At 42.3% G+C, this 23,866-nt stretch overlaps 1 protein-coding gene across 1 annotated transcript in view; it reads right to left on the reverse strand.

The window, feature by feature from the left end:
• Window positions 1-23,866, reverse strand: part of ARPP21 (cAMP regulated phosphoprotein 21) — a 149,605-nt gene that overhangs the window by 22,242 nt on the left and 103,497 nt on the right. The window contains 1 exon segment of the mRNA XM_032180750.1: window positions 22,152-22,278. Coding sequence (XP_032036641.1) covers window positions 22,152-22,278 — 127 coding nt within the window.

The raw sequence follows: 23,866 nt of genomic DNA on the forward strand, positions 1-23,866 counted from the left end.
TCATGTACTGCCAAAATACAAATATAATTCTAACTCAGCAGATAAAAAATTGATTTTCAGACCAAAGGCTGAGGTTGCCTAGGTGAAAATACTAAAACCCTACATACCCTTGGACACACAACACTGTTCTTGCCCAAGCTCTGCACACAAATGAGAAGTCTGATGGGGCAGGATGGTCTCTGCGTATACACCTGTCCCAAATGTCAGCTCATGTCAGCAGAAATTTAAGGTCTGAAGTAAACAGAAATCCCATACTCCTCAGTCCTTATTTTATGCTAGCCTCACTCTCCCACAGTGTGATCACAGGACTTTCAATACCAAAGGACCTTCTATGCTGCAGGGTAGTAGTTGGAGTTGTTCCTAAAGGCAGAGACACCTAAATTGTAAGAAAAGATTAAATATATCTGGAACAAACCACATACACATCTGTACATCTGTACAGAGATGTGCAGGTCCCTAAATGAAAGTCAAGCCCTGAAAAGTGTGAAAAATGTGTCATTGCATAGCTATTGCTAGCTTCACTGTCTTAGGGGGTCATACTTTCAGCTTTTTAAAACTGAGCACAGACCAATACATGCATGTCCATATGGCCTCAGAGAGCATCAGGGTGGCACAGTTCAATATGCAGAAATCAGAAATGGCAATGCAAAAGTAGCCTCTGTAATCTTAATTCCATCAATTTAGGAATACATGAATTAGATGTAGTATTTAATTACATAATCACCATATATACTGCAACAGAATTTGCCCTGCAAATTGCTGAAGTGCTCTCCAGCAGAACTTCTCATCTTCATATTTCCTACATTATGAAAAGCAGGAGGACGTCAAAATGAATTTGAACATGACAGCTTACACAGACTTCACCTCAGCCCTTACATAATGCTAGACATTCACATGCATAGATAAATTGGTATACTTTGCTGGCAATTTTCTCCAGATGGATCCTTTGTGAGCTGGGGGGAAAATCCCATGAGAAGTACACTGAGTAGGCAAAGTGTGAATTTCGAAAGATTAAGACTCAATAAAATCTGCATCTGCTTTAGCTGGAACACTCAAAATAGTAGTCTTCAGAGAGCTGTCTTCTTGTCAAATGTTAGCCTGCTTTGAGGAGTGCTGGCACTTGAAGCCGCAATCTTTCTTTCCTCCTTTTTTAATTATACAAGGAAGAACATACCTGCCAACATGTTCTCATACTCAGAAGTCACACATGTGGGTCTTTTATCAATTTTATAAAGGATGCTCATCTTTAGAAATAAGTATGTTGACACAAATCACACTGAAAAACAATTGAACAAAAAAGCTCCACACAAATTTATCTGTGTGGATATCAAATTTATATTGGCCATGGGGTCATCCCAGAGAACAGATGTTGGAGATTTTAAGAAATTAGCCACTGATTAGTTGGGATCAGAATATATTCTGCTGTCTCTTATGAAGCAGCTGTTGCTCCTCTCTGTTCATGCTCCTGCATCAGATAAGGAAAAAAAAAAAAAAAAAAAAAAACAAACAAAAAAACAAACAAACCGTATACAGGCAAGCATTTTTAAAAACATGTAAGCAAGTCCTACTGAGCAAGATGGGGCTAATATTCCTGAAATGCTTACCTGAACAGGAATGGAAGAATGGATATAAGTATGCACTTCACTGCAGATAAAAAAGGGACAAGTCAATGGAGACAACTGGCTTTCATGTGAAAGCAGCTGTACTAAGAGGACTATTGCAACAAACCTTGCCTAGTCCACCTTTTTTCTATTATACAGTGACTGTTTTAAACCTCACGAAGCTGTTTTCAGGAAAAAAATATCTGAAGAACTTTTGAGCTGCTGGAAATTAGAAGTTCCCCATTTTCTTGCAACCAGGGGCAACTCTTGGGGCCAACATGATTCTTCTCACAGATGGCAGCAGCCCATGGGCTGCATTTCTAGTATGACAGATACAGTGAGTTGTATAAGGCACCAGTATTTAGCAAAAAAAGGTTTAAAAAAGAACAGATTCAGTATCTTCTTTCTCGTACCATCCTTCTTTAGAAGGATGTTAAACAAACCTGTTGAGCAAGGGTAAAAATTCAGCTGACGTAAAGTCCCCCCAAATGCTTTTAATATCTTCATTTGCAGGAAGACTAAGGCAGTTCCTTAAGGTGCACTCACACCTAATGAGTGAAACCTGACTCCTTAAGGTATCTCACACGTTTACTTGACTTGTTTCTCTTTTCAGCATCCAGGACATCCTACCCACTCTAACCTGCAAGCTGTATGGACTTTGGACTAAACAATGGGTAGCTGGGAGTCCTCCTTTAATTTCCATAAATAACTAAATAAAAATCCCAGATCCAAATTGCTGAATGCAAAGATGAACGAGGTACTATTGAATTTACTGAAGTTCAGTCAGAAATTAACTGCTAGCATATCTTCCAGCATCCCTCCTGTTCCACCATCAGCATAGTTTGTACAGTGAAGTCCTACCTCTCAGTGCAACTGGTCTGTCACCAACACAATAACATATGAAAACCAGGCTAGATCACATTTCTAATGACAAAACCTTACTGAGATTTTCAAATTACTACAGTGTTATAAAAAACGTGTTATCACTTCTTTTACCTCCAGATTAAATATCTCCAGACCAAACATCTCCAGATCTAAAGATTTTGAAAACAATAACAAAAAAGTTAACGCTCCTGTAAAATGGATATCCAACATGAGGTTCTTCTGACTTTCATTTTTGTGCTTAATAAACTAACACCACAATATTAGTGAAAGGAAGAAAAGAGAGAGAATATGCAAGACCATTTAAGGTGAACTGTTTTGGTTTTCCAGTCTATTTTTTGTGTAATTTTTTCTTCTTCCTTCATCTCAGCCTTCTTTTTTGGCACTCAATAGCTACCACTGGTGTATTAAAAATTTAACAATCCTACAAAAAATGTGAAATATGGGATTTCTTTTCAAAGCCCATGACACCCTCACTCAGTTAAGCATCCCAATGGGATTGCTACAAAGCAATACAACCACTTGCCTCACTGGAGACTCAGACCTTTTCCCTCTCATTTTCTATTTGATAGATGTACTGAGTCTGTTCATTTACAGGAAAAAACTCAGGAAAAGAGTTTGTGCTGATTAATTATGGCCTGCTCAAAAATGGTATTTTGCTAGTCAATTAGAAACAACCCTGTAAGGCAAATCATATTTCCATCTGCCCACACCTGTTTCTCCAATAAATCATATCACTCTACATTTACACAATAGGCCATATTCTTGCAAAAATGAGCTGTCTAATGCATTTCAAAATGCCACTGCAAACTCATATAACATTAATCAGGACTGAGTAGAAGGAGCAGACAAATCATCAGACTAATTGTGCCCTCCTCCAGGCTTCAAATTGGACGGAAGACTGATTTTGTTTTGAGGACTGAAAAGATTCAGCCCTACCACACACTGCTAACCTGACTACTACTACTCAATAAAAACAAATAGCTCTGTACTTCCACTTTCTCCCTTATAACATGGCAAGTAAATACTCCAAAAAGAGGGAAAAAAGGGGGTGTGGGGGCGAGAATACCATTTGTACAAGCTACAGTTTGTTTAATTAAGTTCTGTCAAATTGATGCATATTCTGTCAGCGTTTTTAGCTATTTGATTAGCCTCAAATTTGCAGAGAGGAAACAAGGAGTGTATGTGCAATTATGCATTACATTTATATTTTACATTTTATGAAACTAAAAAGTCTCCTCAGTTTAGTTTGTAATCGATCTATACATGTAGCTTGCTCTGAGCACCTGGACATAATGCATAAAAGCAGTTAAGCTTTTATCACTGCAGTTTCTACCATGGAAGTATAAATGATTTACTGCAGACATATGTGTATAGTGTCTCTGTGGAGTTAGTGGAACCAGCATGCAGACTCAACAGGAGTTTGGACAGCGCCCTACAAACCCACAGCTAGTTATGTTTCCCAGGAATATTTGTTGCTCTTTATATTGCAAGACTATATTTATAGAGACAGAGATGGGTGATTCAAATAAAAGCAGAATATTTGTATTATTGCACTTAGGAATGTTTTCTTCCTTGCTGTAACCCTTATAAACTCAAAAAAAAAAAAACAAAAACAAAACAAAAACAAAACAAAAAAAAAAAACAAAAAAAAACAAAAAAAAAAAAAAACAAAAAAACAAACACCTCACTGTTAACATCACTGCTCTCCCAGAACTGTAAGCCAAGAGGTTTGGCTTTTGGTTTAGGCTCCAAGCAGATGTGAAGAATCCTATTGTGGTAGCACTTTTCTTTAAACAACAATAAATATATATCCTGAGGCGTCTCACACGGAGCCTTATCTGTGTGCTATGGAAACAAAAAATATTGTTATTACTGCTGACTGAAGGTCAGTAAGATCATGGCAGGCACAAAAATGGCAACTACAGCATGAGCGTTCAGTTGTTCTTTTTCAACACAAGAATTAAGGGACTGCAAATGAAGTCTATCAGAGGGTAACTCCGAGGAAAATAACCCCAAAGGATGGAATTCGTTGGACAAAATGCAGCTAAGCTATAAAATGTCTTCCCATGAAGTACTGTGGATACTAGAAAACGTACAAAGGCTCAAAAAAGCAGCTGGCAAATTCACAGGAAAATATCTACTGAGGGCTACTAAGTATGGAGACAAGAAGTACTTCAGCAGCATACTGCTCATAACTGGGAAGGTTTCTAAAGAAATGTGACCATGTGCTTGATAGTTCTGCTATTCTGCAAAACTGCTGCTATTTCTGTCACTGTCGAAGAAAAAAGTATTAGGCCTTTTCCCTTCATCTGTTATGGCTGTTCTTATTTTCCGTTCAACAACAGTTGCTTTTCTTTCCTTCATATTATTTAGGAAGTAGTCACAGCAAGTCAAAAACTACACCTGGCATCCACTAACAAGCTACATGAGGCACCATGACATTGACACACTCGGTATCTGCTAGCAGCAGAGCCCTCCCAATAGCATGCACAAGTGCTCCTCCACTTGGTATTGAGGTTATCCAGTTCCTGGCTTGGAGCTCGTGGGCGTCAGTCAACAGACACAAGCATCTAACTGAGGAGTGCAACGCTAAAGATGCTGAAGGGTGCAATGCTGGGATGTCTACCAATACTACCCTAGTATCAGTGAAAGACAGAAATGAACACTAAGGACTGCGATTTGGGGGCTTGGGCTGAGGGTGGAGGATGCTTAGGGATTTCTCGTAAACAAAGCACTTTGCAGGGTTTTTTTTCTTGAGCGAGGACAACAGACAAGCACTGTTTTTGATAACGATCAAACAGAAACAGTACAGCCTGTGGAAGAAAGTGTTAGGAAGTTGCTTGTGGCTTCACATTTTTATGGAGCTAGCCAAGAGCTTGAACAGATCTTGTCTATTGCTCCAGAATGCCAGCAAGTAGAAACATAGTAGAAGAGAGTAGAGAAGATGTAGAAGAGATCTTTTACTTCCTTTTCCATTTTTTCCCCCCACATCCTTTGACTCTACTTATCAAAGAACCCTTGACATAGCTCCATGACGAACTGGTGACCTAGGACATATATGCTTCATCAATACTTTCGTTGCCCAACTTTCATTGAGTTGGTAGAAAAGCCCCAAGGTGAAGCAAGATTAGCAGTGCTGCTTTGAGATGCCTAAGGTATGCATGGGAGCTGTAAGGAGCAGCAGTGTGGTAGCTGCACGGGCAGGAGAGAGGCTGCAAAAAAAAAGGATCTCTGACTTGTAATGACAAACCTTCAGTCTCCTTAGCAGCTCATCAGAACAGAGTAAAAACTTTATATAACATGGTATCACTGAAAATCTCATGGAAGGCAGCACAGATGATATGGTGCCCTGTGTCAAGAGCAGAAGATTAGGCGTTAGACATGCATACATCTTAGACATCACTTTCTCTCTCCATAACATAAACCCGATCATCATAGACTCTATATGAGCTATAGTTGAGAGAGCACAATAGTATTTCCCTATGCCAGCACTGCAATACAAATAACATCGCTCATCATTTAGTGATAGGTTGGGTAGAGAAGGTGCTTTGTAAAACCCAGTTCCACTCTTTTACACACAAATCAGAGACAAATTCACATTTTCTAGAACAAAGGACAGCAGGCAAAGTAATTCAGAATTCTAATTCCTCTATTACATGATATAATTCTATTTCACCAAATTAGTTTTGCTTTGCAATGTAGCTGCTTTTATAATTATTTATTGCCCAGCTTAAGGTTAAGTGAAGGAACAGTCTCAACTGTGATCCTGTTTAAGCCCTTATTTTTCACAGTGTGCTACAAAAGATTAATTACTTTGAATTTCTCCAATGAAGACAGAATGAAAATTGCCATTTGATCCAAACTATTAACACAACTATCATTTTGAAGTAGCACATTGCTTTTTATAATTTAATATATTTCCCCTCTTTCACGTATGCTTTGTACTTGGCAACCTTAAAAATTGAATTTTGGGGGGTTCCTTTGTAGGATCTGAAAAAATCCAGTCTTTTGCATTTCTACAGACTCAGAACCTGATGAAAGGTAGTGCTCAACAATAGGCAAACTGGAAATTCAACAATGTTGTGCATATGTTATTGAAGATGTTCTGCTTTTACCAGCAAGCTACTTGGAAGCCCCAAGGACAGTGCTGAAGCATATAAATTGTTTTGATAACACAGACTGACAAAAAGAGCAAGGATACATATATATAGCCTAAATAACTGCTTGCTCAGAAAAGGCTGCACTTTTTTTTTTTTTTTTACCTTTTTTTGTTTGTTTGTTTGTTTTGAAGTAATGCCACAGGACCGAGATCTTTCAGAGATGCTTTATGTTAACATAATTTGTGTTGTCTGAGTCATTTATAACTGGACAGGGCTGAAGATAAATATATATATAGCCTAAATAATTGCTTGCTCAGAAATGGCTGCATTTTTAAAGTAACTTCTTCAAGCTAAGATGTTTCAGTGATGGACTTAATTTTAACATAATGTGTGTTGCCTAAGTCATGTAAAATGGGGTGGGACCAACAGTAAATAATATTATATTCTTGTGCTTTCTTTACTTAGATTTCTATCATGTTTGTGTTGTCCAGACATATGAACCATTAACACTCAGTCCTGCCACACTGATGTGAAAGCTCAGCTCCCTTTTTTTTTTTTCTTTTCACTAAATAGTCACAGCACACTGATACAGAAATGACCAGCAGCACACAGAAGACCGCTGTTATATGCAGGGCAAGTTCACTCACTTACTATGGTTGTGGGTTTTCCACATACATAGAAGGCCATGACTAAAGATGATGAAAAAATTCAAAGACTTGCAAAAAAAAATCTCTTCACATTGATACACATGGTTTTGTGCACAAAAGGCTCTCAGCACTAGCTGTAGCCTTGAGTATGATAATTGTTATTGCACAGATTGGCCTCTTTTCCTTTCCTTAAGCACTAGTGTGATGGTACACAAAAGATTATATTTTATGGAGACAGTAGGATCCTTGGCACTGCATTGAAAATGGAATTTAAATTAAACACAAAAACGGAGAAGGAAAATCAGTGATAAAATATTTATAATCTTAGCCCCTTCAGATAAACCAGGATAAAAGCTCATTTAACTTCTCATTATTCAGGTAGGGTTGGTTTGGAGATTCAAACTTCTACACTATAGAAATTTCTAGGTTAAAAAGAGCATTTTGTAAAAATGAATTTAGTTTCCGCATATTAAGTAATGTACTATTTGTCTCTCCATCCTGAAAATAACATTTCTGATGAGGATTTAGTCACGTCTCACTACCAGCACATAAGCACAAACAGACAGAAGGTCTGAGAAGTATCAACCAACTTCTACTTCGTAAAGGCTGTGTTAGTTCTGGAGTGAATTAACATAAAATTACTTGTATTCATAGCTAGGTCTCAAGACTGGCAACAAAGGCTGAGTAAAGAATCACCACTTCCCCTTCTCAATCTACATCCTATTAGCCAAGAGGGAGTCCTCAACAGAGTCTGCAGCAAGAAAACATGAGTTTATCCTTATCGTTCATAATGATAAATGCCAGAGATACCCACTGGAAATGAAACCTCAGCAGGGACCATGTATCACTAGTAATAATAGACATAATCAAGCTGTTGTTAGAACCAGACACTCAGACAGCAAATTCAATTTTTTTATTTTGTGTCCAATAACAATGACAGCTACCAGCCATCATGCATTACAATTAGCTCATGCTGCAGGAATGCTCTCTGGTCTGGTGTGTAATGAGCAAACTGCAAAGGAGAGCAGGACCTGGGGAAGAGGTGAAGAACTGCTGGGAGAGGCAGTACATATCCTCGCCTGTTGCTAAGGAAACTGGCTCCTGTCTTTGGGAATACTCTGGAGGGCTGCCTCATTAACACAGCCACATTATGAGCATTATTTCCCATCACTCGCAATTACCACAATCACATAACAATGCATGTAATCTATGTATCTAATGGTGGCAAATCAAAATGAACAAGTCCTTGCTATTGTAGGGGGCCAATGTTCTTTCAGTTTCTGGGATATAATTCTTGAGTTCCTCTGGTCCATGACCAGCTCTCTCTCTCTCTCTCTCTCTCTCTCACACACACACACACACACCTCCTTCCTCAGTTCTTCCATCTAAAAAAGTATCCTGTTCTGTTAAATTTTACAGCTATAAAATGTGTTTCAATTTTTTTACATCCTCAATCAATAGCAACCATAAGGCAAGTCTCCCCTCTCCTTTGCAGTGCAGACCTCTGCTGTACAGTTGGAGTATTCCTTCAGTCATTACCTTAGACCCCAAAGCCCTGCTACATTTCTCCATCCTGTTGCATGCTTTCATCTCTGGGAAAATTACAGAAAATTTGAGCCCCACTGCCTAGAGACCTACCATGGGCAGCATGCTTGAAGCAGAGCTAGAAATATCCTCTGCCACCCCATAAAGCCCTTCTAGCATTTCTGTCAACGGTGGGACTCCACTTGTTCTAGCAATGGCAAGATAGTTTCAGAAAAGAAAAAAATATATGAAAAAATTATTTTTTTTTGCACTACAGAGCTACAATATAAGCCTCTCAACTACTCGCTGCTGGAAAATTCCATTGCAAGAAGTGGAAGCACTGTGCACTGATCAAAAACAGAATTAGAAATAGAGATGACTTTCTAGCGAAGGAAAGACAAAAATACAAAGATTCTTTGTAGGTATTGTTGAATATCTCAGAGCATTCCCTACATCTTAACATGGCGTCTACAATTTTTACAAGGGATATTTCAATGTCCTATCCACTGCACAATGCTGCCAGAAATCTCTTCTCTCTGATTGCTCCTGTACTTTAACAAGTATGACATTAATACATATTAATTCACTAAAAACTATGTATACCTTAGTCTGAAATCCTAGCAATGTTGTCAGAAATTACTTGGATTTTAATTAGAGCTACAGAAGTTGAACAAAATCTGAGAAACTTTGAAAGAAAACCTCCAAAAAGTTTGTCTTAAGATTTTTATGGCTCAAGTCTAACAGAATTCTCTTCCCTCAATATTTGCCCTCTTTTGGTGTGAATGCTGAATAAATGAGTCATTTGAAAAGAAACAAAGCTTTTCAACAAAAATGATTTTGCCTTTTAATTTCAAAAATCTCATACGCTAGAGGGAGTGTAGTAGTATTAATTCTGCTACTAATTTCAATTACAATTATTCTGCAAGGCTAAATGTTTGTTGATTATTGGACCAGCATTATTGCTTAATGTCAGAAGGACAACATGACTTTGTGTTTCTAAGACTAGAAATTTAAAAATTTGTAAGCTTCAACCCTGGTTAAGCCAGCCACTTTATGAAAAAAAAAAAAATGAAATATTTCTTCACAGTCTCCTCCACCTACCTAAGGAAAGTACTGTAAGAAAGACAGAAAATGCCCCTGAACAGCACAGATCCTGGTGATAATTTCCCCATCAGTGAACAATGTGGGTTAAGACCCTCTAGGGCCAACCAAAGCATGTAGGTTTCTCATACCAAGGGAATGCCTACATTTTAGTGTTTGGTTCCAGTTTAAGTTAAAGGAGAAGGTCTCCTTCTTAAGATGTGATTTATGCGCTCTCCTTCCCTCTTCCCCCTGCCCCCCAAAAAAACAAACAAACAAACAAAAACACACACACAACAACAGCCAATAACAACAAAAAACACAATACAAGCCTGATCCCCAAGATTTGCTACAGACACTTTGCACAACACACCTGCCTGAAATAAGTCCTTGTGGCAGCTGGCAGGAGGAGTGCTTAGGTCTATATCACAGATGGTCATAGTCTGAGATGCTCACTGGTGTCAACATGGAGTCACTTGTAGGTACAGGCAGAAAGGAAACTCTAATTTAACCATAAAATACTTAGACAAAAACTGTCTGTATGGATCACTTCAAGATCACAAGCTTGAGCCTTCACCTCCTAGAGCAATTGCTACAAACTCTCCCTTGATTTGGCCCTACCATTTAATAAAATGATGTGCAATTCCAAAGCATTACACCAATGTTACTGGCACAACACTTGAGTGTCTAAAACTGTAGGGCTACGTCCATCCTGCATCCTGTTCCTGTCATGACTCTTAATATGAGAGAGAGAGAGAACCCCTGCAATGCTTTTCCGGATAAGCAGTATCTGCTGAAAAACAGAGCATTTGCATTTCTGGTTATTAAACACAGATGGACACCTTCAGTACAAATTTGTTTCAATAATGCAATAAACTATTACTATTGGAAAAACAATTTCTTTAGATAATTAGATACTTAAATTTGAAGTTGTTTATGTTTATATAAGCACAGAAATTATAGATGGAATTATGCAAACAAATTTATTGTGGACCATGAGCTCCTGTCAGGCTGCTAATGAAGGTAGAAAGCTACAATCCTTCTTTATAAGGTTCTGTAATGACCATGATACAAACTAATCTTTCCTTTAGTGCTGCATATTACCCTCCTCCCCCCTTTTTTTTTTTTTTCCTTTTCATTATCTGTTTAGAGTGACATATGCTTTCAGAAGACAAAGAGGATGAAAGAGACTTGAAGATAGCACTCTTCAATTACACTGACACCTAAACTATTAAATTAAGCAAAAATTCAGTATTTCATTGTCAATTTGACTCTGATTTGTAGTTAAGCAAATTTACATATTCTGTTAAGGTACATTTTGTCTTTGCTTAAAACTTGTTTTGGAGATGCATTAGAGAGACAATTACCTCTTTTTCCTTACTGGAAGCTGTAAAAGCTAGTAATAGAATCTTCCATCAGAAATCCTACTTTTCCCCCATGACAAACGTTTGCTGTTTACACAATATTCATGGCACTTACTAAGAAGGGACTCTGTATCTGGGCAGTATTCAGACACATACCTTCCTCACACAATATCTTCCTTCTGTCAAAGGTGAAATTATACACAATGAACTACTCTGCCTTTAGGAAAGAGCAGAGATTTCCTAAGCAATCTGAACATGCCGGTGCTATCTGGACAATGAAACAAGTTATAACGTAAACATTTGTTGATTCTCAAACATATGAGAAATCCTAAAACCACTATATTGATTGCAGGAATTATAGACCAGCCAATTATGGTGAAAAGAAACTAATTTTCTCTGGATATATGACAGTGTAAACTTTTGGCTAGATGATATTTCAACCAAATACTACAGATCTTAGCTTTAATTTACTCAGAAGATGATCTTCACTACTGATGGAAAACACATGCCACATATTTTTACTTTACAACTGTGCATCAAGGACACTGCCTTTTAGAACTACAGCCCAAACAAGAATCTAAACATGATTTTTCCACAAAATTTCTATTGCACTCAGAAATAATCTGCAACACATGAGACAGGCATACAATAACGAAGTAGAGTGGGAAAGATCATGTAATTTGTTGCAGCTTGCTCATTTGTGAACAGCAATAACAGTTATATATCCCAAAGTAATACTCATGTACTTATCCAGCTCATCTTTATGAAGCACTTAAAAATCCTGTAAGTGCAGAGCACTTACTATAATGAAAGTAAATACAGACACACAGACATAAAATAGCCCGTTGCTGATTTCTTCTACCATAGTAAAATGCAAATCATTACTGACTTATCAATATCTCTTTAAAAAAAAAAATCAGCCACGAAAACTAGGATTGAAAGCTTTCAGAACTACCAACATAGAAATAACTGCTGAAAATGGAAATACTGATGATGTTAGAGATGTGATTTATAGAGTACAGTGAGATGAGAATACAGAGATACTATATAATTCTGAGTGGTTATAGTATCGTGCATTGCTCACTATATTAAGTATCATCTGTTATAACATGCAGAAATGAGTAACAGCAACATACCCAAATACTCTGAGAAAGGACCACAATGCTTTTGAGAACAGTCATCTGAGAAAAGCCTAAGAATCCACCTAATGTGTCCTATGTATGTCACGGTGTGACAGATACTGTCTAGAACCCAACCCCAGCTCAGTAACAACACCTGGAAAAAGTGTGCAGTGCACAAGACTGGACACAAGAATTGTAAAGAAGCAGTACAATGAAGAAGAGCTATGATGCTATCTATGTCACCAAGTGAAATAAAAGTGAAATAGTGACTGGCCGAGCTTAGAGGGTGGTGATCGGTGGAGTAGAGTCTGGCTGGAGGCGTGTGACTAGCGGTGTTCCCCGGGGGTCGGTGCTGGGTCTGGTTTTGTTCAACATCTTCATCAATGACCTTGATGAGGGAATAGTGTCTGCTCTCAGCAAGTACACTGATGACACAAAGCTGGGAGGAGTGGCTGACACGCCAGAAGGTTGTGCTGCCATTCAGCGAGACCTGGACAGGCTGGAAAGATGGGCAGGAAGAAACCAAATGAGATTTAATAAGAGCAAGTGTAGAGTCCTGCACCTGGGAAGGAACAACCACATGTATCAGTACAGGCTGGGGGACAACCTGCTGGAGAGGAGCTCTGAGAAGAAGGACCTGGGGGTCCTGGTGGATGACAGGTTGACCATGAGCCAGCACTGTGCACTCATGGCCAAGAGGGCTAATGGGATCCTGGCGTGCATTAAAAGGAGCATGGCCAGCAGGTCAAGGGAGGTGATCCTCCCCCTCTACTCTGCCCTGGTCAGGCCTCACCTGGAGTACTGTGTCCAGTTCTGGGCTCAGTTCTGGGCTGGTACAAGAAAGACAGGAATCTCCTGGAAAGAGTCCAGCGGAGGGCCACAAAGATGATACGGGGCCTGGTACATCTTCCCTATGAAGAAAGGCTGAGAGACCTGGGTCTGTTCAGCCTGGAGAAAAGAAGACTGAGAGGGGATCTCCTCAATGTATATAAATATCTGAGGGGTGGGGGACAGAAGGATGTAGCCAACCTCTTCTCAGTGGTTTGTGGGGATAGGACAAGGGGCAATGGCCACAAGATAGAGCACAGGAAGTTCCGCACTGACATGCGAAAGTACTTCTTCACGGTGAGGGTGACGGAGCATTGGAACAGGCTGCCCAGGGAGGTTGTGGAGTCTCCTTCTCTGGAGATATTCAAGGCCAGTCTGGACGCCTACCTGGGCAGCATACTCTGAGGAACCTGCTTTGGCAGGGGGGTTGGACCCAATGATCTTTCGAGGTCCTTTCCAACCCCTACAGTTCTGTGATTCTGTGAAAAGCATTTCTGTTTACAGGCTATGCTACCACATCAAACACAAACACAAACACACCATTTTTGTCTGGGTCCTGAAAAGAAACAAATGTAATTCAAATGGAAAAGGTTTCTATAAAATCTTCATGTACAACAGATGTACCAAGCTTCTGCCAGAAATGTGTCAGCTATGTTCTTATACAAACCCCTGCTTAAAAAAAAAAAAAAAAAAAAGTAAATACAGAGAAAAGTTCTCATTCTTCTCTCCAAATGATTTATTGCTGTCAGAGCTCTAATCTAATTTTAGGTGAGCTCATCTTTTTTTTCTGCCCTGGAGACATTTTAACTTAATATTACTCTCCTTCCAGAACCATGAGAGAATACAGACACCCTTAGCTACTACAGATGCTGTACTGACATTTTACTTCTTCTGCTTGCTGTAAAAGTCATCAATATCACTCTGCTCCTGCAGAGACCTTTTCTAAGAAAAATGAAAACAAATTGCTTGGCTTTACATCAAACTTTGACCTCTGCAGCCCGAAGTGGGAAAACCAAAATCTGAACTCCTTGCTGATGCACAGAGTTGAAAGCTTGCAAGAGCTCCTCTGAGCAGGCAAATTTTATTTTAATAAAATCATTGTCTAAGCTTTTCCAGGATGATGCTGCCTCCCTGTTCACACCTCCATAGGAGCCACTGAGCAGGTACGGGCAGCCAGCATGGGCTCCTGTGGGCTTGCCTGTGCTGCAGCTGTCCTTTCCACAGCAGCAGCGAGCAGCACCAGGTCTTCAGGGAAACCATTTCTCCACTCATCTTTTCCATCTGCCTCATTCCCAGCTGTTGCCCCTTTCCATCCTGAATATTCTTGACCTTCACTCTCTTTCACAGGCTCTATTCTCCTTAACATCTCCATTCTCCTGCCCCTAGTTATCTCTGGCACAAGCACAGGCTGCTTTATGCCATCCTGGAGCATGGTAGGGAAAAAGCAGTCTCAAACACTCTGTGATTCCTGTTTTCCACTCAAGTACAAATTTCTAGGAAGGTTTAGAAGTGTCTTCCTTCTTCCCTTCCTCCTTTCCTTCCTCCCTCCCTTCTTCCTTCCCTGCTTCCTTCCCTCTTATCCTCCTGTATTTTCCTGTCCTGGTTTCTGAAGGGAAAAAAAAAGTGCTTACCCTGCCACTTTTCCTTGAACCCTCATAGTAACTTTCTGAGCTCAAAGCTGGTAGCACAATGAAAATCTAAATTGATTCAGCTAAAATATGCCTACTTGAGGGAGCCGCCAGGGCCCGGCAGCCCTCGTGAGGGAGGCTGACGAGGCGAAGGCGGAGCCAGCAGCGCCCCCTCCCCGGCCGTTCAAAAGCTGCCCCTAGGGAGCGCGGCGACCAGGGCGGGCAAACAGGGCGTGGCGCATCAGAAGGGAGTGGCGCGGCAGTTCGCGCAGGCAGGGCGAGCAGGAAGGGCAGAGCGCTCCCCCTGCCCACACGAACACCTCCTTAACGACAGCCGTTAGCTAGGCGATAATGGTCTCCACCAGGCACGGTGCGCTCTCCAGGAAGTCGGTACACACCCAGACCGACTACCCGTTAAAAAATGCCGCAGTTCAGGTCACCGGATGCAGGGAGTGTCTGAGCCTGTTGCTGCCATTGGCGGGAGGCAGAGAAACTGCGTGCATGAGGTGCGAACAGGTGGATGACCTGGTCCGCGTGGTGGCAGAGCTCAAGGAGGAGGTGGAGAGGTTGAGGGCCATCAGGGAGTGTGAGCGAGAGATAGACTGTAGGAGTAACTCCCTGCAGGGCCTCAAGGGGAGGTACCGAGGTGAGACTCCTCAAATGGGGGTGGACCCCCTGCCCTGTAGCTGTCGGGCAGAGGGAGGGGATCTGGGAGTTCAGGAGGAATGGAAACAGGTCCCTGCTCGACATCGCAGGCGACGCCCTCCCCTTCTGGCCCTGCATTCCCAGGTGCCCTTACACAACAGGTTTGCGGCCCTGGAGCTCGACAGACCAGTAGCTGAGGAAGAGGTAGCAAGTGTTCCCAGGAGGATGCCTAGGGCAAGAAGTTTGACTCCACGCCTAAGGACTGCCTCCACCAAGAAAGACAGGAGGGTTATTGTCGTTGGAGACTCTATTCTTAGGGGAACAGAGGGCCCTATTTGTCAGCCTGACCCTACCCGTAGGGAAGTCTGCTGCCTCCCTGGGGCCAGGGTCAGGGACGTTGCCACGAAGCTTCCCAACCTGGTACGCCCCTCTGACTATTATCCTCTTTTGATAGTCCAGGCGGGCAGTGACGACATTGAAGAGAGAAGCCTGAAGGCTATCAAAAGAGACTTTAGGGGGCTGGGTCGGTCAGTGGATGGAGCGGGAGTGCAGGTGGTGTTTTCGTCCATCCCCACGGTGGCAGGGAGGGGTACAGAGAAGACACGGAAAGCCCACCTGTTAAACACGTGGCTCCGGGGCTGGTGCCAACGCAGAAATCTTGGGTTTTTCGATCATGGGGCACTTTACTCAGCACCTGGCCTGATGGCCGCAGACGGGTCCCTATCTTTTAGGGGAAAAAGGATCCTGGGCCAGGAGCTGGCAGGGCTCATTGAGAGGGCTTTAAACTAGGTAGGAAGGGGGATGGGGCTGAAGCTAGGATTGTTGGGGCTATACCAGGGGGAACAATGGCAAGGCCGGAGGATAAGGCAATGGCCCAGCTGAAGTGCATCTACACCAATGCACGCAGCATGGGTAACAAACAGGAGGAGCTGGAAGCCATCATGCAGCAGGCAATCTACGACTTGGTTGCCATCACGGAGACGTGGTGGGACCAGTCTCATGACTGGAGTACTGCAATGACTGGCTATAAGCTCTTCAGAAGGGACAGGCAGCACAGAAGGGGTGGTGGTGTGGCTCTCTATATTAGAGAGTCTTTCAAGGTTGTAGAACTCGAGGCTGGGAATGATAAGGTCGAGTCCCTTTGGGTTAGGATCGGCAGGGACAACAAGGCTAGTGTCCTGGTCGGGGTCTGCTGTAGACTTCCGAACCAGGATGAGGAGACGGATGAGGAATTCTACAGGCAGCTGACAGAAGTTGCGAAATCGTCAGCTCTTGTACTCGTGGGGGACTTCAACTTCTCTGACATATCCTGGAAGCACAACACAGCCCTGAGAAAGCAGTCTAGGAGGTTTCTGGAGAGCATGGAAGATAGCTTCCTGACGCAGCTGGTTAATGAACCTACCAGGGGAGGTGCCCCATTAGACCTTCTCTTCACAAACAGAGAAGGACTGGTGGAGGATGTGATTGTTGGGAGCTGTCTTGGGCAGAGTGACCATGAAATGGTGGAGTTCACTATTCTTGGCGAGGCCAGGAAGGGGACCAGTAAAACCGCTGTATTGGACTTTCGGAGGGCTGACTTTGAGCTGCTCAGGACACTGGTTGGTGGAGTCCCTTGGGAGGCGGTTCTGAAGGGCAGAGGGGTCCAGGAAGGCTGGGCGTTCTTCAAGAGGGAAATCTTAATGGCGCAGGAACGGTCTGTCCCCATGTGCCCAAAGACGAGCTGGCGGGGAAGAAGACCAGCCTGGCTCAACAGAGAATTGTGGCTTGATCTTAGGAGAAAAAAGAGGGTTTATAATCTTTGGAAAAGTGGGCAGGCCACTAGGGAGGACTTTAAGGATGTAGCGAGGCTGTGCAGGGACAAAATTAGGAAGGCCAAAGCTCATCTGGAGCTCAATCTGGCTACTGCCGTTAAAGATAACAAAAAACGTTTCTATAAATACATCAACACAAAAAGGAGGACTAAGGAGAATCTCCAGCCTTTACTGGATGCGGGGGGAAACTTAGTTACAAGAGATGAGGAAAAGGCGGAGGTGCTCAATGCCTTCTTTGCCTCAGTCTTTAGCGGCAATACCAGTTGTTCTCTGGATACTCAGTACCCTGAGCTGGTGGAAGGGGATGGGGAGCAGGATGTGGCCCTCACTATCCATGAAGAACTGGTTGGTGACCTGCTACGGCACTTGGATGTGCACAAGTCGATGGGGCCGGATGGGATCCACCCAAGGGTACTGAGAGAACTGGCAGAGGAGCTGGCCAAGCCACTGTCCATCATTTATCAGCAGTCCTGGCGATCGGGGGAGGTCCCAGTAGACTGGCGGCTAGCAAACGTGACGCCCATCTACAAGAAGGGCCGGAGGGCAGACCCGGGAAACTACAGGCCTGTCAGTTTGACCTCAGTGTCAGGGAAGCTCATGGAGCAGATCCTCCTGAGAGTCATCACGCAGCACTTGCAGGGCAAGCAGGCGATCAGGCCTAGTCAGCATGGGTTTATGAAAGGCAGATCCTGCTTGACGAACCTGATCTCCTTCTATGACAAAGTGACGCGCTGGGTGGATGAGGGAAAGGCTGTGGATGTGGTCTACCTTGACTTCAGCAAGGCTTTTGACACCGTCTCCCACAGCATTCTCCTCAAGAAACTGGCTGCTCTTGGCTTGGACTGGCATACGCTTCATTGGGTTAGAAACTGGCTGGATAGCCGGGCCCAAAGAGTCATGGTGAATGGAGCCAAGTCCAGTTGGAGGCCAGTCACTAGTCGCGTCCCCCAGGGCTCGGTGCTGGGGCCGGTCCTCTTTAATATCTTCATCGATGATCTAGACAAGGGCATTGAGTGCACCCTCAGTAAGTTTACAGATGACACCAAGTTAGGTGCATGTGTCGATCTGCTTGAGGGTAGGAAAGCTCTGCAGGAGGATCTGGATAGGCTGCGCCGATGGGCTGAGGTCAACTGCATGAAGTTCAACAAGGCCAAGTGCCGGGTCCTGCACCTGGGGCGCAATAACCCCAAGCAGAGCTACAGGCTGGGAGAGGAATGGTTGGAAAGCTGCCAGGCAGAGAAGGACCTGGGAGTGATGGTGGATAGTCGGCTGAATATGAGCCAGCAGTGTGCACAGGTGGCGAAGAAGGCCAACGGCATCCTGGCTTGTATCAGGAACAGTGTGACCAGCAGGGCTAGGGAGGTGATCGTCCCCCTGTACTCGGCTCTGGTGAGGCCGCACCTCGAGTACTGTGTTCAGTTTTGGGCCCCTCGCTACAAGAAGGACATCGAGGTGCTTGAGTGGGTGCAGAGAAGGGCGACGAAGCTGGTGAGGGGCCTGGAGAACAAGTCCTACGAGGAGCGGCTGAGGGAGCTGGGCTTGTTCAGCCTGGAGAAGAGGAGGCTCAGGGGCGACCTTATCGCCCTCTATAGGTACCTCAAGCGAGGCTGTAGTGAGGTGGGGGTTGGTCTGTTCTCCCATGTGCCTGGTGACAGGACGAGGGGGAATGGGCTTAAGTTGAGCCAGGGGAGTTTTAGGTTAGATGTTAGGAAGAACTTCTTTACTGAAAGGGTTGTGAGGCATTGGAACAGGCTGCCCAGGGAAGTGGTGGAGTCACCATCCCTGGAAGTCTTCAAAAGAGGTTTAGATGTAGAGCTTAGGGCTATGGTTTAGTGGGGACTGCTAGCGTTAGGTCAGAGGTTGGACTCGATGATCTTGAGGTCTCTTCCAACCTAGAAATTGTGTGATTCTGTGTGATTATTTATGCAGATACTCAATAACTCTATCAGGCTTGATAGAGAGATGGAAACTGCAAAGATATGGTGTTTCTGATGCTTAATAAAAATCAGTAACTTGATGGAGAAGAGGCATGTCCAAGCTCCTTTCAGCTACTGACACAAGGTTGCAGCATGAGCTAGCAGTTATTGCTCTATGCAGGTGCCACCACTCCCCCTGCTGCAGTGCCAAAACACCATCTCCTGCTCAGCAAGAATTGGGTGTGAGAGGGAGCTGAGAGTGTGGCATCAAAGGGGTACTGAAAGAGATGAGGATTATTGCAGGTTGTACTGAGGCCACAAGGCACATGGAGCAAAATGTGTGGGGAGGCTGACAGGATGTGTGATGGGAAGAAAAGCAGATTCTGTGACACTGGGTGGAAAACTACCTGAAATCATCACCAAATCACTCCTTTGGTGTCTCAGTGCTCACAGCAAACATCCTGCAGCAAGTCTGTTGCATAAATAATATGCTTTCATATATATATATATATTATTTTGATATAAATTATACAATGTTTTGGAAAGCTAATTATTTTCCAAACACCAAGGTATGCAGTGGTACATAAATTCAAAATGATCATTCCACATTCTTCCAAGTGACTGACTATGACCATCAACATTACAACCTAAACAGTCCACAGACCCAAGGTGCTCCTGACACTCTCCAATTCCTGTCCCAGGAACAGTTTTTGACATTGCAAAGTTGTATTGGTTCAGCTAAAACATTATTTATGCAGATACTCAATAACTTCATTGACTCTGGTCAAAATTGCAAGTCAAGTGCTTGCAAACAGAGGGAGGAGGGAGGATGGGGAATGGTACTGAACAAAACACCAGAAATGAAGGGTGAAATTCACTTTGCTGTAAAAGGTGTAGTTCCTCTTCTTGGAGGTATGGGGCTGTGTAGAACCCCATCAGCAGCCACAACCTGATGGGACATGGAGAATAACTTCTCCATTCTGGTGCACCTACTATAAGGTGACCCAACTAAGGAGCCTATCCTCATGACTTCACCCTTGCACCATACCTCAAGAAAGACAACCTATAGGAACCTCCAAACTGCTTCCTGGCATGCCTATCACATGCTCAGACAAGGGTTATTTGAAAGGATTTATCTGAGTCCAAAGGAATGAAGCAGCTTGAGGAATTTGTTCCCAGTCAAGTCTCAAGATCTGAGAATAGCTAAATGCTTACAAAGGCCACACCAGGGAGTCTAAATCATAGTCACAATGTTTTCATTTTAAAACTAGATAAGAATAATGTTTCAAATTAAGCAGGCAGCTGAAAGAACGAATTGCAGGAAAACACCAATGCTCTAGAGATTTTACAGTCTTCTTGACTAATATTTTCCAAACATATGTGGAAAATGATGCAGTAAACACAGAAACAAAATCAGTATTTGCATCTTTGCACTGTCTGCACTCAAATGTAATGGCTACCATGCTACTATGTATCTTTAAAATTATGACTTCCTCAAGATTAAATAGCTGAATTGTCTCCAGAACATCACTTAAGTATTTCAGATCATGTTTTTTGCACTTCATTTACCATAATCCCCACTATGCTATCGATGTAGCATTAAACTGATAAATATGCTTTTATAATAACACAGTAGAACCAGATGTCTTATAAATTGATTTACACTTAGGTTCAAAGATCCAGTATATTGAGGTAATAAATATGGTGCCAGACTGCAAGGCAGGAGAAGCTAGAAGAGACAGATGACCTTTGTACAATATCTCACCTCCTTCTCTCTCAGGAATGTAGAAATACAAAGTTATGAAAGCAGACGCTGTTAGCCACCACTGACACTGACCAGACCAACACCAATTTTATTAAAGCATAGATCAGCATTTTTATTTATTTATTTATTTTTAAGTAATCAATTGCTTAGTTATAGCTGTTTGTTGTGTCTTTGCTTTCCTGCCTGCCTGAGAGAACATGAACAAAATTGCCAGCAGTTACATTACAAAGACAGGGTAACAGGCTGGATGACCCCATAAGTCTTGTTTGCTTCTTCTGTCTGGGCTCTTGACTTGCATCTTAAAAGGTTTTCGTATCAATGCCTTTGCAGGAACATGCTTTGCTATTCTGAAGACTTTCTTTTAAACCCAGACAGAAAGATGAATGCTTTATCCTACCCTGCATGTCTGTAATTGCAGGCCCTACTGGGAAACAAAACCCCCTCCTCGGGGTTACTGTTTGAGACACTCTATGATGGAAGGTGTGCTCTAAAGGAATAGACAACCAACGACTTAAACAAAACCCTCCAAAACCAAATGAGCTGTTTATTCACCAGAAATGCAAGGATCCTTTCACAAGCACAGCCCTTGTCCTCCCCAACATGCAGCCACCCAACTCTATGTCCCTCTTACTCTGGTATCATCAGGAGTAGCATGCCACAGCAGGAAAAGAGACCGGTTCACTGTGAGACCTGCTACTCACTCTCTTACAGTGTAACGGCCCCCCTTCCAGCCGCACATCCCTGCAGGTACTGGTCCCTCCGGCTGCCAACCACATGGGCCACCGCACGGCTCCCCAGGCTCAGGTAAAGCAGAAGGTGGTGGAGCACAACCATGACAAAACACAGAACTGGCCCGGTCTGCAGTGCTGCAAACCTCTGGCAGAGAACTGAAACATGTCTTGTTTTACAAATGATTTGAGAGTTTGCATGATGAAGGACAAAATTGCATGTAGATGGCTTGACTGCTCATGTTCTCTCTGTGCCTGTTATGTGGCGCACTGACACTGAGGACATGGCACTGCATGCAGGATAGCAGTGGTGGAGAATGCAATCTCCATTCTTCCACTGCTTGGTACCTCCAACAGTTTCCCAATCTTTAATTTTAATCATATTTTCAAAGAAAACTCATCAGCTTTCTCCTATACTGTTCAAATTCAAAAATAAAACACAACCAATAGGTTTCACCAGTAAAATGCACTGCGAGTAGCTGAAGAAATGAGTAGCAGATATAAATACCTGCTTGCTGTGCAGCCTGTGGGATTTGTTGACTCCTCTGTGCATTGTACTGAATTGAGGCAATGGGTCTGTACTGCTGAGTTGTTGAGGTAGGGTACTGACCAGATGGGTAATAATACACTGACATCTGCAAAGAGAGAGAGAGAACAGCAGCTAACTACATAATCAGAAACTCAAAGACTTACAAAACCAAAACCGAAAAGGAGCAAGAGTTAAAGTAAAGCATATTGGTAACAGTTATCAAGAGGAGAGACTTGCTTCATGGCTCTTCAAGCTCTGCTACTTGTATTCAGCTTTGCTAGGAAAAGGGTTGTTACCAAATTCACTCGCAGATGCTTTCAGAAACAGATAGAAAAAAGTTTTAATTAGAAGAGAAACATACAGAATGCATAAAAAAAAAACATACACATGTATACTAAAGAAATCATAACAAGTATCAAATTCTGCAGAAAAATGGATGCAAACAACACCTTCCATTATCAACATAATATGCATAGACAGTGAACTGAACCACCAAGTGAACTCTGGAGGAAATGATTAGTATGAAGCAAAGAATGGCCTGGACTAAAAAATATAGATAGGTGAGAGAGAGGGGGAAAGATAGAATCCATATGCCTGTAATCCTTGTATGAAACTATTATTAAATTCCCACTTTTAATAGCTACATTCTTCCTTACATGAACGTTTCCCCATAAAGCTCGTTTTGCATTTAGTGTGCAAAAACAATCATAGTTTTTTTCTTGCAGGAGCTAAAGGAAGGCATTGATTCAGCAAGTTCTGCAAGGTGGGCTTCTTTTTATTCTGTTATTATTACTATAGAACAATTCATTCTACATCACCTTATGGTGTAGCTGAATGTGAAGTTTGAGGGCAAATGAAGCTAAGGATTTTTCCTGTACATGCTCTATCACCGTTACTGAGAAATCTGTGCTAAACAGTTTTCAACTGACCCTTAGCAAGTTCAGAACACTCAAAATTTTTCATTTTCATCCACAGTTGATTCTTCAGCTAATTTATAAAGTTCAGAAGCTTATGGTACCAACAAACTGCAGAGGAACATGGGCTTTAATGATATTTCTCATGACTTCTGCCAAGTCTGTCAACATTTCTTTAAAAATCATTAAATAACTTTCCTTGCACATATCATTTATCCTACTCAGACACATCCATGAAGCTATACAAATGCTTTTGTTTTTTTCTTACAAAACGTAGAACTATTTTTGCTACTTTTATGTATATGTAGAGAATGTTCCTAGAGGAGTTCATTTGTTCTGATTACCCATCAAGGAAAGAATTAATTGAGTAAAGGTAACTGCATTATTTTGTATACAGAGAGAACATTGTAAAAGAGATCAGAAATTTTCCTAGATACTTTGTCAGATGAAAGAGAAAAAGTACAGATTAAAAAAAAAAAAAGAGGAGAAAAGGGCATGCATGGCTAATTGGGCAAGCAAATGACTAATGAATAAGCATGGTAGAAAAGGTATCAGAATCAACATAATTGGACCAGTTGATATTGGCGAAGAGAACACCCCCAAACAGGCTGACAATCAATATCACCTGTCAGTCAAGAGGTTGAATACCCATTCATTTTGCAAGGCTTATTAATTTTCTCCTGAATCAATGGAAATCACATAGCTCACATAGCGCCCCCTCCTTCATTCCCCCCCATACCCAATAGTATCAGATAGGTTCAAACCAATATGAAAAAGACA

Source organism: Aythya fuligula, chromosome 2 (genome assembly GCF_009819795.1).
Source record: "Aythya fuligula isolate bAytFul2 chromosome 2, bAytFul2.pri, whole genome shotgun sequence".
Lineage (NCBI taxonomy): Eukaryota > Metazoa > Chordata > Aves > Anseriformes > Anatidae > Aythya > Aythya fuligula.